The 15,355-nt window shown below is 40.9% G+C and overlaps 1 protein-coding gene across 9 annotated transcripts in view; it reads right to left on the bottom strand.

Annotated features, from left to right (window-relative positions):
- The window catches only part of NCOA7 (nuclear receptor coactivator 7), a 78,398-nt gene that overhangs the window by 19,222 nt on the left and 43,821 nt on the right, over positions 1-15,355 (bottom strand). For all 9 annotated transcript variants that reach the window (XM_030235672.2, XM_030235673.2, XM_030235671.2 and 6 more), the window contains 4 exons: positions 4,983-5,062; positions 4,060-4,167; positions 3,176-3,274; positions 1,971-2,096 (listed from right to left, as the gene is read on the bottom strand). In XM_030235672.2, coding sequence (XP_030091532.1) covers positions 1,971-2,096; positions 3,176-3,274; positions 4,060-4,167; positions 4,983-5,062 — 413 coding nt within the window. The remainder of the gene's footprint in view (positions 1-1,970; positions 2,097-3,175; positions 3,275-4,059; positions 4,168-4,982; positions 5,063-15,355) is intronic.

Consider the following 15,355-nt stretch of genomic DNA (forward strand, 5'->3'; position numbering starts at 1 on the left):
CAAGTTCCTGGCTGATAAGGAAGAACATATGAACTATTCAAATTTCAGTGCTGACTGCTACAAGCTAAAAATATGATTTTTAACCAATCTCAAACAAAACAGATTAGAGGATTTCTTTTTTTTTAATCTACTGGCATTTTATTCTAGATGCAGCTACTTTCATTTGATCCATGAATTTACATGCAACCATCACACTTGCATGCAGTTTTACTCATGGAAACATCCAGGTTACTATGCCAGGCTAACATCAGAGCCTGATTGATCTGCTCTCCCAGAGGTACATACAAAAAGCCTCTCCATACAGGGCTCTGGTATGAGAAAGCTTCTTCCCAACCTAAAAACAGCTCCTATGATTGGTCCAAGCATATTCTGCACAGCTGCAGAGGACTCATTTAATTCTTCAAAATGTGCTCTAGCAATGGATTTGATAAAATTCTGCTGGATCAGCCATTATTCAGCATCAATCCATGGCAACTGACCATCTTCCAAGGTTTAAAAAGAAGATTGCCACTGTCTCACTTCTGCACCCTCTCCTCCAGATGAACTACAAAATTCACCAGACTAACTAGGAATCTGTAAATCATGACATCTGACAAATGAGAGACAGAGATCAACTGGAATGGCCCACACTGCAGGTACTATTAATTATATGAGGTCATCTGCAAGGCAAGCCAAGGAAGGCTCATAAATACACAGGTAAAAGACCAAAAGCTTGGTCTGTGGGGCTTTTTTTTAAAGCAGTTAAGATATTGAGCTGATGGCTTGGCACTGGCAAATGAGCACATGAATGCCTGCTCCTTTATAAAGAGAAGTCTGTTTGTATTTCCCATTCACTTCTCCTGTGTGACTCGCTCCTTAAGCTTGGTTTGTGTTTGGATGACAGAATGAAAACAAGTGCAGAGGCTTCTCCCAGAAGTCAGAATAGAATACATCAGTAGGACGTACTTCCCACCCAGTCACTGCAGGAAGCCAGGCAACAAGGGATTTCAGCTACACTGGCAAAGAAGCCATCTAATTTTTGATTGCTCTGGCTGAAAATTACTTTTTCCACCCTGCAGCCATAAAATTGGCAATCTGTATCCCCTGCACCTAACAAGCATCACAGAGCAAGTGACAGCACTGCCCTAATTTACATGCCAGACATCAAGTCTCTATTACATTCTACAAAATGCAGATTGTAAAACTGCAGAGTTGATAAATAGAGTCTACATCCACTCAATGCAAAAAGAAGCTAGAAACCCTAAATGTAAACACATCCATCTTACAAAAATCAGGACTCAGGGGAAAAAATGTTGTAACTACAATGATTAGCATCTTCAGTGTTATAAATTCCAGAGAACTTGAAAACCCAAACACGCAGACAGCTAACTGAAACCAGAGTCAACAAGGACAGATATGTCAAAGTAGGCAGCTCAGGAAGACAGTGTCTTGCAACCTTGAGAAAAGGGCTAAAACACTACCCAAGCTCTGTGCTTCTAAAACACTTGCTGTAATTTAGGATTGCAGTCCTGGCCTATGTTACAAGAAACAGAAAGAAAAGATTGTATAATGCAATATTTTTCCTTTTATTAGGCTGCACAACATTCATTAGCAAGTGCAGAAGCAACATAAAAATATCTGGAAACACTGCTCTGGAAACAGTTAAAATTTATCTTCATATCATAAATGAAATAGATTGGCATGTACTCATTTTATAAAGCTGTTGCTCAATTTGATGGACATGGACAACTAATCCTGATATGTCATAACTCTGAAGTGCAGTTCTCTCTGTGTATCTAGCAACACAGAAGCAAAAGAACTAAAGTATACAGCATATTATCACAGTACCAACAAACACAACAGTAAGAGATAAAGCCAACATACGTTTTACATTCTTTAAAAACATTAGGAACATTTGACTCCCCCAGTATTCATCCCTCACTTATCCAAAGAGAATCTCAAACAATGCCCAAAAATCAGGTTCCACTTACCTTACCATCTGTGAAGTAACGACAATTCATTTTTAAAAATTTGACAACCACAGGCTCATCCTCTTCTGAAGTAGAGGACAGGACTCTCTCCACTGGTTTGAAAGCCTTTCTTGCCAAATCAGCATCCTTAGAAAAGAAAAAGTTCAGTGCAGAGCAACAGAACCAGAATCATATACTTCTAGATTTTTGAAAACTACAAGGCCAGGTTCAAACAATTATTTTCTGTTTGCATAAGGAAGAAAAGCAACAATCATGAATGTAGGTATATATGTAGACCTCTTACAGTGTCCTGTATTGAAAAAAAAAAAAACAAACCAAAAAAACCAACAAACCCACCCTTGTAACCTTACAAGAAACTCCATACAAATAACAGGCAAGAAATTAAAAAACACCAAGGCAGGTCAACTCACTAAAATTCAATTACACACTCTCAGTAGGGAGAGGGCCTACCCTGACACATCATCTACACTGAAGACCTCTGCTCACAGAGCACTGGTGTGATTCCCCTATGCAGATGGCATAGGGGCAAGGTTAAACAGAATTATTTACTCCAAGCTTCTCTCCACTTTTGACTAGTGATGCATTTGAAACGACTAATTACTTTCATCTCAGCAGATGTTAAAGAAGTTAAAGGCAGCTAAACTGCCTAAAGGTACTATCTAAAAATCATCATGGCAAATCACCTTCTAAAGAAAATGAAAGATCAGCTATGCCAAGACCTTTCAGAAAGATTAAATCCAGCAGTCTTGTCTAAAGACAAATCTGTATATGGGTACCACCACAATTTAACTAGAAAGAAACTGACTGCTCAGGCTAAACTAACAGACTCCCTGTTCAAGGATGCCAGCACAGGATCAAGGCTCTGGACTACAGAGCAGCATAAAAATCTCCACTAGGAAACACTAAATAATTTTTCATATTTAGCTTTCTATTCTTTGAAGATTATGCACTACACTATTTTTAGTAGTTTTGATAGACTTAGGGCCCAACTGAACTTGTAATGGATTTCCACACTCTGAATTCCTTCATTTGGAATATTTTTAAGACAATGGTAAATTCTGTAGTACAGCAAACTAATTTAATGCAAGACACTACACACAAGGCCCATAACCTCAAAAAACACCTATCTACACAGCCCTGATTCTCAGCTTCAAGATCAGAAAATATTTTGAGAGTTTAAGACCAGTGAAGTATGTTTGACTTACAGGGAGTTTATCATATTCAGCATCTGATGATGAAGGAGAAACAGGAGCACCAGGACTAGAAGACAGCCTCCCAGCACTTGTATCTGGCACAAAGAGAATCTAAATACAAAAAGGCATTTCAAAACAGTGATGCAAATGCTTTAAAAGGTTATTAAATGAGTTGTATTAGAAAGACAACACAATACTGATCACTCATATCTGCAATGTACACCTTAAAAACATTCAGAAAAATGAAACAATTTCCTTATTCCAGCTTTTGTCTGCTGGGTGTTCTTAGGCAAGTCACACTATCTTTCTGTTTCAGTTTCATCTGCAAATCAAGACACTTCAACCTCTGCATGGCTGTGAAGCAGAAGTAGAGATCTGCTCTTTAATAACCAAGTGTTAATCTCCACACTTGCATTTCCAGTCCTGGAAATTTTAGGATTTAGGACCCTCCTAAAAAGTCTCTCTCCATTTATTTCTCATCTTACAGGAGACTGACTCATACCCAAATTAAAGGCACAAAGACATTTCAATTTCTGTCTCTCTCTAATTCCTTAATGCATTATAGACTGCATTCATCCAGACTTCCCAATAATCCAACGCCCTTGCAACAGCTGTATTATCTTCTTGAGCTTCAGAGTCTTTTAGGCTTTTTAGGCTTTAGTGACAGTACATAAATAGCAAGTCAGATATGGCAATTACAAAGCTTTCCCATCACACCAATTCCAAGTAATAATCTACTGAGTTTCACTTTGAGGGAGGGCTTTAAATTAGTGCCCATTATCCTTGTATCCAAGTACCGAAAAGAGACATGTAAGTAGTAAAAAACTTCTTAATACATAGTAAATAATTACGTTTCAGGTATTTAAAAAAAAAACCCAGATAAATAAAAGATTTACCTGGCCTGGCACAATTGTCTGTGTGAAAAGCTTATTGAGCTCCACAAGCTTGTTTGGGGTGACGTTGAACTTTAATGCTATGCTGTTTATGGTGTCCTGATTTCCAGCCTGAAGAAAGAGTTAATGACAAAGATACCATACTGAACACAGCACCACACATGAACTAAACTCATTTAACAGACTGTTTGCAGGGATAGACTTGATAGACATCTATTTAACAGCTTAGGTGATAAGCCAGTATCAAAAAAAAGGATAGAAATATTCTTTCACAATATACAGTAAAAAAATGTAGAGGTGTTACAGATGTCCCTCTCTTTTTCTCTTAAAACTTTAAAGCAGCACATCTGTATTTACAACTGGTCTAGCACGGGGGGGAAGGTCATACACTGCAAAGTTCACTACACCTCCAGCAACCACAGCATGTCAGGCATTTGTGCAGTTCCCAGCTGGGACAATACCTCCCACAGAGGCTCTGTGTGGTAGAGTGGAATGCACTTAGGGACCTGAGGGCTCACACAGACAGAGCAGAGCTAGCATGCTGCTGCCCTGCTCCAGCTTAGAGAAACAGATCTCATCCAGCCCAGGTCAACTGCTTGGTGACTTAAGCAACACTGCAGAATGGGAGTATTTTTCAGAATAACAAAACCACTGCTCTATTAGAGAGCCGTAATGCAGAAGTAAAAATGGAACTGGCAGCTGCAAGAGGCAGGGATCCTGGGCTGAGCAGAGATTCAGGATGTGACCCCATATAATAACACCCCATATGGTGTTATTTCAATGGTATCAATAGAAGCAATCCCTACTGAGATAAGTGCAAACTGAGAAAGAATTGGTGCTCACAGTTTTGTGCTGCTGCCCCCTCTCAACCTCAACAGCTCCACCTTCAAAAGGCAGACATGAACACACCACACACCAGCACTTACTATATATTCTATGGTACCATGGGGCTTCTGAGAAACCATCTTCTTCTCTTTCTTTTCATTGCTTTTGTTTTGATTGTCATCTAAAGAGAAAAAAAAAATCAAGTAATTGACTGTCAAGATGTTTATCTTTCAGCATATTTTGAAAGAAAACTACAGCATGTGCAAATTGCAGCTGTGAAGAAGAAGAACAAGAGGACACATTAAAATGCCTATTGGGCCTTAAGATTAAATTGTAAAGCAAGAAACCTTCATGAAGTAAGGTTTAGTAATCATTCAGGAACTCTGCTGGAGTAATGTATATATGATACCATAGCAATATACAACTGCTCCCATGATTTCTTGGTGATTTCTACACAGTTCAGCTCTGGATACAAGCACTTTGTACTGCCAGGTGAATATACTCACATCTACTGCCTTGGTACAACCACAACAAATACTGGTTAGTCACCACTTTACAAGTACAATATGTTTAAACACTCCTTTAATCTCTGAAGGTAAAAGTGTGCCAAGAGTCCTGCAAAGCATACATGTATACAGTCCGGCATGAGAAAGCAGAAAGGTTGTGCAGAACAGTTTTTTTATCAGCTGCAATACACAGAACTCACTACAGCTGCAGAACCCAAACCCTTGCAGGACCCAAAAGGCACATGTGACTTTTCAGCACCAGAACTCTCTACCAGAGCAGGGTAGAGATTTCCAGTTCTTACAACAGCAGTGGGTGAGTAAAGCCAAGGCTCAGGGAGGATGGAGCTGCCCAGCCAGCCCCAGCCCCACTGGGCTCCCCTCCAAACCCAGAGCCCAGACCCACATACCTGGGGGGAGCGAGGGCAGCATGCAGCCCCAGCTCCAGGAGTGGGGATGGGGTGCCAGGAGGCAATTCATGGCTCTCCCTGCCTGACTGCCCCCAAGCCCTCAGAAAGGTCCCACTGCCTCTGGCAGGATGCTGCCGCCTGGATGAAGCGGGGAAAGACAAGAAGACAAGGCAAGGCTGGGCCCAGCAAAACCAGCAGCCAGGACCAGGAGCAGGGACACGCTGTCCAGGGTGGACTCCTCCTGTGGTCCAAGCCGGCAGCTCTGGAAGATCAGGGAGGAAAGGACTGGAAATGGCAGCACAGAGTTTCTGGCTTGCATTCAGGCTTTGCTGCAACCTTTGCTATTTCCAGAGAGCAAGAGGCAGATAGTAAAAGGAAGGGCGAGGACTTGCCTGCCACACTGTAATGTACACAAGAAACAAGGAGGGGCCCCGTGTGCTGCACCTGAGCCTTCTGCTGGCCCATGCCCACAGCAAGACAAATGCTGTGGGGCTGCCTCAGTGTGCTCAGTGTCCCTCAGACAGAAGAGACTCACAAGAGCCCTGGACATGCATCCAGATGTTACTGCTGGCATATCCCACCCACCACCTGTCAGGGATGCAGTCATGAGAAGTGCATTAGCGACACTACAATAAGGCAACAGAGGCAGAAAGTGTGTAGAAACCAAACACAGTTTAAGTACACGCACACAGTGTACCATGGCATGAAGGACAGCGGGAGGAACAGGAGAATCAGGATGATGCTGTTTTTTCCCTGACAGCATCAATCAATCATCTCAGACACTTCACCTCTGAGACTGGACACCCGCATTGAAACTTTTTTAATTAGCTCTCTTACTGTGTTTTTTCTGGCCATTTGTGTTTTCACCATTGTCACAACACCTTCTGCTGATCAAAGTAAAAGTGTGTGGAAAAACAGGTGATGGCAGCATCAGCAGGGCAGAGTATTAAACCATCAGAAACATAATGACAACATAACAAACAAAAAAATCTGACAAATACTGGATGTTTTCTTTATCCATTAATTGCATAAAACTGCCAATATAGCACAATCCTGCCTGAAGAAACCCTGCCAGCTACTGAGTTCACACTGTTTTGTGCTATTAGGAGAAACCACTTCAACTAGTCCAGGATAACTATAATTACAACTACGTACCACACATGTAGGCAAACTACCAGAACTTTTTGTGACCTTTCCCTGGAGCTAGACAAAAAAGGTAGATCTTTCAGCTAGACTTGGTTTAGCTGAATAAAGTAGACAAGTTTTCAGATATTTTACCATTACTTATCTCTGAAACAGTACTCAAGGTAGGAAACAGTTAAGAGCAATAATCTCACACTAACTAGACATGCACCAGTAAGACCCTGGAGGGGTGGGAATAAAAATAAAGTAGGCCAGAGAGATGTGGAGAGAGAGAGAGAGAGATTTTGCACCTGCTGAATGGGAAAAAGTTCAAGTCTGCATGTAGATGGGAGAAATAATGATATGCATTAAAAGCAGTTTCTCTGAAGAGCTTATAATATTTGCTATGAGCTGAACTTTTTTTTGTTCCAAAGCTTTATGTTTAAAAATGGAGAGCTGAGCACAACAGCCACCACTATGCCACTGTGGCACAAAAAGACCATGAAATAGCAATACAGACAATTCTCTCCCCTGCAGCTTCCTACCTGGGAGGTAGGACACCTCTGTCTCCCCCTGTGAAATACCAGTATTTTCCAGGTCCTCCTAACTGCATTGTCTGCTAAGTCTGGAGATGAAGAAATACTATCCAGGAAAAGGCTGTATAACCTGTATAACATTTACATAACCTATATATACTGTATTCACAGGAGACATATAGTATGCTCTAGTTCTTGGCTGACAGGACTGTGAACCTGTTTGCTTAGTACAACAGAGTGGTACAACAGAGAACTAAGTATGCACACATAGTTGAAAATGTCTACTGCAGGACAAGAAAAAGAGAAGTTTGAAAGGCAAGCTGAGTTAAGATTAAACAAAATACCGTGGTAATAAGTCCTAAATAAGTTGAACAATTAGGCAATTTTCTTTCACACCTATGTGCAAGAATACATGCTGTATAGTCTGTTTAGCTGCAGCCTAAAAGAAGCAGTCACAGTCTGTGAATTTATTTGCCTCCTGAAACCAAAATCTGACATTTTGTGTTTGGATACTTTTTTCTTCTACCCCCTACTGCTCCCTTTTTTTTTTTTTTTCTATCCCAGCAACAAAGGATTGAAAACACTGTCCATACATTATGCCTAACTACTAGACAGGTTTGGGCAATTCAAAACAACATCCTAATTATTTGAATAGTGTGAATTTTTAACTAGCCTATGTTTTTAATTGTGCATATAAAGATTTAAAATAATGAATTAAAGATTTCAGACCTTCAGAAGAAAAAATTGCAATGAATCTATTAAACCTGACAGGAACTGCTAAGCCCACATACTGCTCACGTGGTGAAGCCAAGGTCACAAAATCATGCTCGAGATGAACGGTTTACAGCAGAGTGACTGCCAAGCCTGCCAAAGCAGCACACTTAAAATACTTAAAAACACAGAATACTGTCTTTCCAGTTCCCCTTATCTTTTCCCATTTCTCCTCCAAGAAGCTAAACATTTTCTGACATGATCTGAAGGCAGGAAGCTCTTGTATAGCCACAGAGGCACCCAGAGCACACGCAGGCATGATGGCAGCCTCAGGAACCACATTTCTTTCAGTCTCAACTAGATGAAGAGCTCCACAGGCTTTAAACAACAGCCTTTGGCTACTTTTTGAACTTGAACACTTGCTTAGTGGTGAAATGACTCACGGTTCTAACTCCCAAATTTTCCTGCACTGCATGTACGCTGGAGATGGGATTGCACACCCATGAGAAGTGACTAGGTGTTAATGCAAATTTGATCACAGTGCATTTTTAGGCAAAAGGCAGAGTGGGTGGACTGAACCTCTCAGTGGTTTTGGGAAACTTGTAAATTGAGAACTATGTAAAAATAGTAAAATAATAAGCAGTGAGAAGAAGAATGCCAAGTGAGAACAGGCAAGAAAATACAGGCTTACTGAAAACAGACAGGTCTAGAATGGGAATTTTTCTGCCCATAATGATATATTTGTATCTCAGTTTCCTAGCAGACTCTTGACATTTCATTTAGCAGTGTTACAGGAAACCTTACAAAAAAGAGTTACCTAAGAGTAATTTGGAAACCAGCTATGGAAGGAGTATGATAAAGAGTTCAATCAGTTTATCACCCAGAAGACCTTGACGCATGATAGGAGAATTACACCTCTGCAACTGTGTAAATAGCTCTGTAAGTAGATAGACTAGGTCAAGGAGCACCAGGAGTCTCCTGGGCTGCCCACATGGAGCACGGGCCATCCCCTCTGCAGGATGATGCCATCAGCAGCACTGCTGCCCAGCCCAAATGAGTGTGAGGTGTGGCAGCGCTGGCAGTGCCAGCTGAACCCGCCAGGCAGGTCCCGAGCCACCGCCAGCCTCATGTCTGGCACTGCTGGCAGGAATGCCCAAGGAAATAGGGGATAAAGGACTGACCACCTTCCACACCTGGCAAACAAACTCAGTAGCCTGAGAGGACAGAGACACTGGCACATTTGGTGCAAAAATCCACTTTACTCATTAATTTCTGTCTTACCAAAGATTTAGGCCACATGTCAGTAGGGAAATCTTTCCCCTGATTAGCCCCAAAATCACAGATTTCCCAGAGTAACACCATTCACTGAGCTGTTCTGCTCTTTCAGGAGCTCCACACCACTTCTATGCCAACGAACCCCACGCTAACATGTGCTCATAAAGCAGTGCTTCCCTTCTTGTACCTCATACTGCACTGAACATCCTAATAATGCTATATTAGGGTGAACAAATAAATAGTCATTATTCACCTTCTGCATGCCACTCATGATGTCACAGATTTCCAGCATCTTTTCTCAGTTACTTAACTTTTTCCACCTGACTAATACTGCGATACTTTGGACTCTCCTGTTTCTCTGATCACAAAGGCTGCCCTTCTTGCTAGCTTTTCTTCTCCTACTACATCCTTTTTGAGCTGGAGGAAGTAAAACCAAACACAGGTTTAAAGCTATGAAAAAACCAATAATATGTGATGGTGACAGAAAAGAGGGTTTCCTTAAACATGTATGATACTAGTCATTTTCCCACAGCACATACTAATAATTTTTCCATGCTGCTCAGTATGTCACTGCTGTTTCAGGACATTCCAGTCCCACATTTCAATTACAGATTTGTTAGAAGCAATACAATTATGTTACTCTAGTCCAGCCAAGAACCAGGACAAAGGAGTGAAAACCTACAGGCAGCTTGAAAGAATCTGAAACACAATAAATTTGCGGGAGAACAGTTATCCCTCAGAGTAACCCAGTCAGGGTATTGATAAGAAATTAAGCAAACAAAGCTTCCTGGGGTAGCTTCCTTATCAATGAATGAGGTCTGATACCAATTATGGTGACAGAGATGGAATACAGTAAGTATCACTTTAGTGATTCTACACACAGAGATCTCAAGAATATGAAAGACCTACTTGGGACGATAAAGGGGGAAGACAAATCAGTTTATCTGAATAATTTTTTCCAGTCCTGCCTTCCACCCTGACATTTTAATAACTTTCAGCAATTCTGCTATGTGCAAATTTGTGCACCGAATGATGTAATTGTGATTTAAAACATCTTTCTGGCTTTGCTCATGACTCTCAAAGTGATGAACTGAACGGCATTCACATTAAAATTACTAGTTTTAAATAAAAAGTATTTCTTTCAGCTCCTGTCAAGTGTGGGTGAACCCCACCACCACAGGGGCCCAATTCCCGGTTTGGGACACCTTCTACCTACTCTGGTGTTTCAGCTGCAGTACCCTCTGAGAAAAGAGACCCAGCCTCTCCTTCAGCCAGCTGCAGCAGTTAGGGGGAAGGCATTTAAAAAGGTCTTTTAGCCATCTTATTAGACCTATCTCCCTGAAGAAACCAGTAAGTTAGGCAGAAACACTCCCTACTCAGATTTGGATAGTGTACTGCTACCATGTTAAATGAGAAATAAAAAAATCCCTACACTTTCTCACCAATTCAGGTATCTGTTTTTCCTTTCTGCTTCTCACTTTCACCAGTCTCCTGACAAGCCCTCACCTTATTTCTGCATTTTTTTACTCTACTGAATCCTATCAGTTGGCTTTCTCCTTCGCTACTGCTGAAGTCACTTGAAACAAAAGGGCAGCTGTCATCCGTCACAATCACACTTGTGCTCCTTCATTAGTGAGACTTCTCCTGACACAGGAACACAGCAATTCCCTGATCAGTACAAATCCAGACACATAACTCTGAAATAGCCATGCCTTGAACAACTTTTCTCCATTCTCAATAAAAACTGATTGTCCACTAATTATTTTCCAAGCAATTCTTCCAAACGAATAAAGAGATCACCAAAAATACAGAGTCTCAAGGAAAAATGAAAATCAGTTCAAAGAACTGATAAAAAAGGTAGTAACTCCTTCTGTTATTAGACATTTTTAGGCACACTTGAATAAAAATTTGACTACTGATATTCATGCAATATTCACATGCTGAAGCTTCTACACAAAAAACTGCAAATATTTAAGGAACTTAAATTTCCTCTTTATTTACTTCATCCCCTAGAAGGGGCTTTAGATCCTTTGTGGTCTGACAGCTTTACTTGTGAATCCTATTCAGGAACATGTCTGCTTTCACTAAAGTATCACCATAAAATTTTTGGCTATCCATGACATTAGGTACTCAAGAACCTGTCAACAAAGTAGGGCTGAGGGAGGGAAAACTTGGGCATCACAAGAGAAAATATGGACATTTCAGAAAACTGTTAACACTACACATGCTGGTTTTCTTCATTTATTTTGCTGCTTGAACACACCACAGCTTGCCTGGGAAGGAAGGCTATGCCATGTAAGTCAACCAGGACAATGTCTCCTAAAATCAAGCCCTGTACTGTCCTGTCTACTGAATGGTGTTTACAAGGTCAGAGGCTAAAAATAGAGATGAAAATCACAAAGATTCTAAAGATACAGGACACATGCTCTGTTTTTGTCTGGAGATGACATCAGCATCTGATGTGCTGCTGTCATCACTTCATCATGCAGATCCTCAGAAGCCATAGAAAAGAGCAACTCAGTTTATACAAGCTATTGTTGGATCCCAAGCATGACCCAACAAGTTGCAACAGAGACGTTGCAACAGACTGAGAAGATATTAGGAAATTCAGTAGAGAAAGCTGGGAGCCAGGGCGTTACACCAGCAAAAAAATCTGGCTTAACTTTGTATTATTATTTAAATGCACGTGAAGAGAGTGCTGCTTTTCAGAGCAGAACTTTCAACCGTGCTTTTCAAGCACAATATGGGAACTTGGTGGAGAAGAGAAATTGAAAGCCTGCCTCGAGGATACCATGCCTGAGTTATGCAGACACCCTAAAAATGAGTACTTCTGCCTCTGCTTGGAGACCAAAAGATTTGCAACATAATTTCAAATGCACTATATTGTGCTTTTTACATACTTGGCTTATGAATATTCCTGTCTTGGAGAAGAATGTCTGAAACTAAAATGAGAATATTCTGCCTATTCCCTGGGGGCAGAAATCCCAACAGAGCTACGGTGAGTCACTGGGAGAGAGCTGATACACGTGGGTGCTGCAGAGGACTGCTCTGCAGGCACTCAGGGTGCAGATTCTGGAAGCCTGGGTAGGGGAAGAGGCAAAGGATGTGATCTGCCTGCTTGACAGCCCTCCAGGAAACATGGAAGAGATAGACTTGTTAGAGTCCAACTCTTTATCCCAGCACAGGATACACCACCAAGACTGCCTCTGAAGAGCTGCACATGCCTTGCAGGTACTCAAGACTAACTCCACAGGGCACCCATGCTCAGCAAGCACAAGACTCAGCAGGCAGCTGGCACAGCCTAGAAAAGCCAGGCTACCCCAGGCATGATGAGCCAGTGGATCCTGGAAGTGACGAACTTGCTAACCACAAAGACTTATTTCCCTTCATTATCCCTGGCAGAAATATGACAACTCTTTTTATTAATTCTCCTGGCATGCTTCCTTTTCACCTCCTGCACACACACACCTGTCACAGCCTCACCATGGGCTATGGGACCAATCACTCCACAGCCTTCCTCTCTTCCTCTGGGACCACTTTTCAGAGATGTTAAGTGCATCTGAGCTTAAACATAATTAAAAACATAAGTGCTCACTCTTTCTGAAAATTCAGACCTTGGGAAAACAGGCAGCCCTTGGAAACACACCGGAGTCTTTCAGCAGTGAGATCAGTTTTAGCTAACTAAACACCAGCCTATCATTCCATAATCTGACCTTTCCAGAATAGATCACAAGATGTCACTGATTGACAAGATGTCAATCTTACTTTGAGTAATTGCTATAGTGGAATGTAACTTTGTAAAATAGCAAATACAGATATTTTTTCCCCCATGACAGAAACACCACTTTTTAATTTTCTGCCTCAATAATTTGTGCCACTGTCAGAAAGGTAACCCTGATTTCTAATCTCCACTTGTTTCTCTCCATGTCCTGGTCTGCTGAGCCTGTCAAAGCTCTTTGCTATATTTCAATTACACAGTTAATTTAGGATAAGGTTCTTGGGTTTTTCTCCCTTAAGAAGAATTATAACCAAAGTAGTCTCTCACAACTTCCTCCAGTCTACAACATCTTCCTTCTTCCCTGAGCTGTGCTGAACAGAACTCACAGTAAACCAAGTCAGAAACCTGAATTAAGAGTAAAAACACCCCCTGTTCCAGTATCCTGGATCCTGGAGGTCCAGAGAAGGCTAACAAGGACAAGCAAAGCCATGAAACAGCTTGCACGTAAAGAATGCTGAAGATCTTTAGCCTGGAAAGAAAACTATGGAAGAGGGATATTTTATAAAGAGAAAAGAACAAAAAAAAAAAAAAAAAAACCCAAAAACAAACAAACAAAAAAAAAAGAAACACCACAAAAAACCAACCAACCAGCCAGAAAACAACAAAGAAACACAAAAATCACAGGAGTCTTGGAGATGGTGAGTAGGGATTGACAGTTCAGTTTCTTATACAAGAACCCATGGCCACCTAACAAAGCCAGCAGAAACCTGTCACTCTTCACTAAAAGATACCGCAGGAACCTGCATACGCCCAGGGAGAGGCAAGATAAGCATATGGCAGAGCACTCTAAATGCATGAACTATGAGCAGCTCAGAAGAGGACAGTAGTGTCATAATCTTCCCCAGACATCCAGGTGTGGCTCTTGTGGGAGAACACATGCTACACTAAATGGGTTCTGGTCTGGAATGGCATGGGCTCTCCTATTGCCCCTCTAGCACCTCTTCCCACTGGAATCACACACAACACCAGGCTTGGACACAGTGGTTCAGTAGCAATCACAGAGTCACAGTGTAATTCCCTCTACTCACCTGCATAAAACTTTCAAGTACTGTAGGATTTTTTTGCCTCCAAAATGATGTTTTCCAAGTTTACAGTCGGGTAAATAGGCACATCAAGTAATTTTTCATAGTTAACAGGCCATTCGTCCTGGAAAGCTTTGTTCTACAACCTAGCTTTAAAACACGTAATCTGCCCGTACTCAAGTTACCACTCAATCCATGTAATTCAGCATCAGTAACCTGTGATGGGCACTTTCCCCCCTCACCTATAAAGTGCTGAATCATACAGAAAGCTACTGACACCTTCCAAGATAAACACACTTGGTCATCCTACCAGAGGGACCTACCATCCAAATCTTAAACTTGAGACATTCTTGAATATAAACTCAAAGGCCTCACAAAATACTAGTACATGACATCAGCAGTGTAATGCTTACAAATGCAATTTGCCTTGATTGACTATTCAAAAATTAAGGACAGAACATAAAAATTTTGTATCAACCTTTTTTAAAGGCTTACTGAAAAAAAACCACATCTGTTATCACAAATTCATCAATAAACTCTCAGGACTCCTATGTGAAAAACAGCTCTATCAATTAAAAAAAAAATAAAAAATTGTGTCTATTAAGCTACTGTTTACCTTTGTTTCTAACTGAGTGGAGAAAATCACACCACAGTATATAAATACATCAATTCTCCTTCTATGTTCTTTCATCTTCCTTGCTGTCAGAAGCATCAGAAATTTACTGAAAATTCAACTACTAGTATCAGATACTGAGCTAAAATTATTTTTAATTTCTCTTTTGTTCTTAACACAGTTAAGAAATCTCTTATTTTTCATGTTCCGGGACAGTTTTCATGTTGTGTCCTTTACTTTTCCATTCAATTCCCTTGCTTTCTACTTGAAATACACATGAGATTAGTGACTACCAACAGGTGAGTTTACAAGATAAGGTGTCATGTGTGCCACTGGGATTATTAGCTCATTTGCTTTGAGCATGGTGCTAATAATGCCAAAGTTGTGTTGATGGGCAATACCTACCTATTACATATAAAACATCAACTTTCAATTGTTTGCATCTTTTACTTAGTTAAACAACAAACAAAAGATATCCACCAAGATGAGAATTTGAAGCAGACC

The sequence above is a fragment of the Serinus canaria genome, chromosome 3, assembly GCF_022539315.1.
Source record: "Serinus canaria isolate serCan28SL12 chromosome 3, serCan2020, whole genome shotgun sequence".
In the NCBI taxonomy this organism is placed as follows: Eukaryota; Metazoa; Chordata; class Aves; order Passeriformes; family Fringillidae; genus Serinus; species Serinus canaria.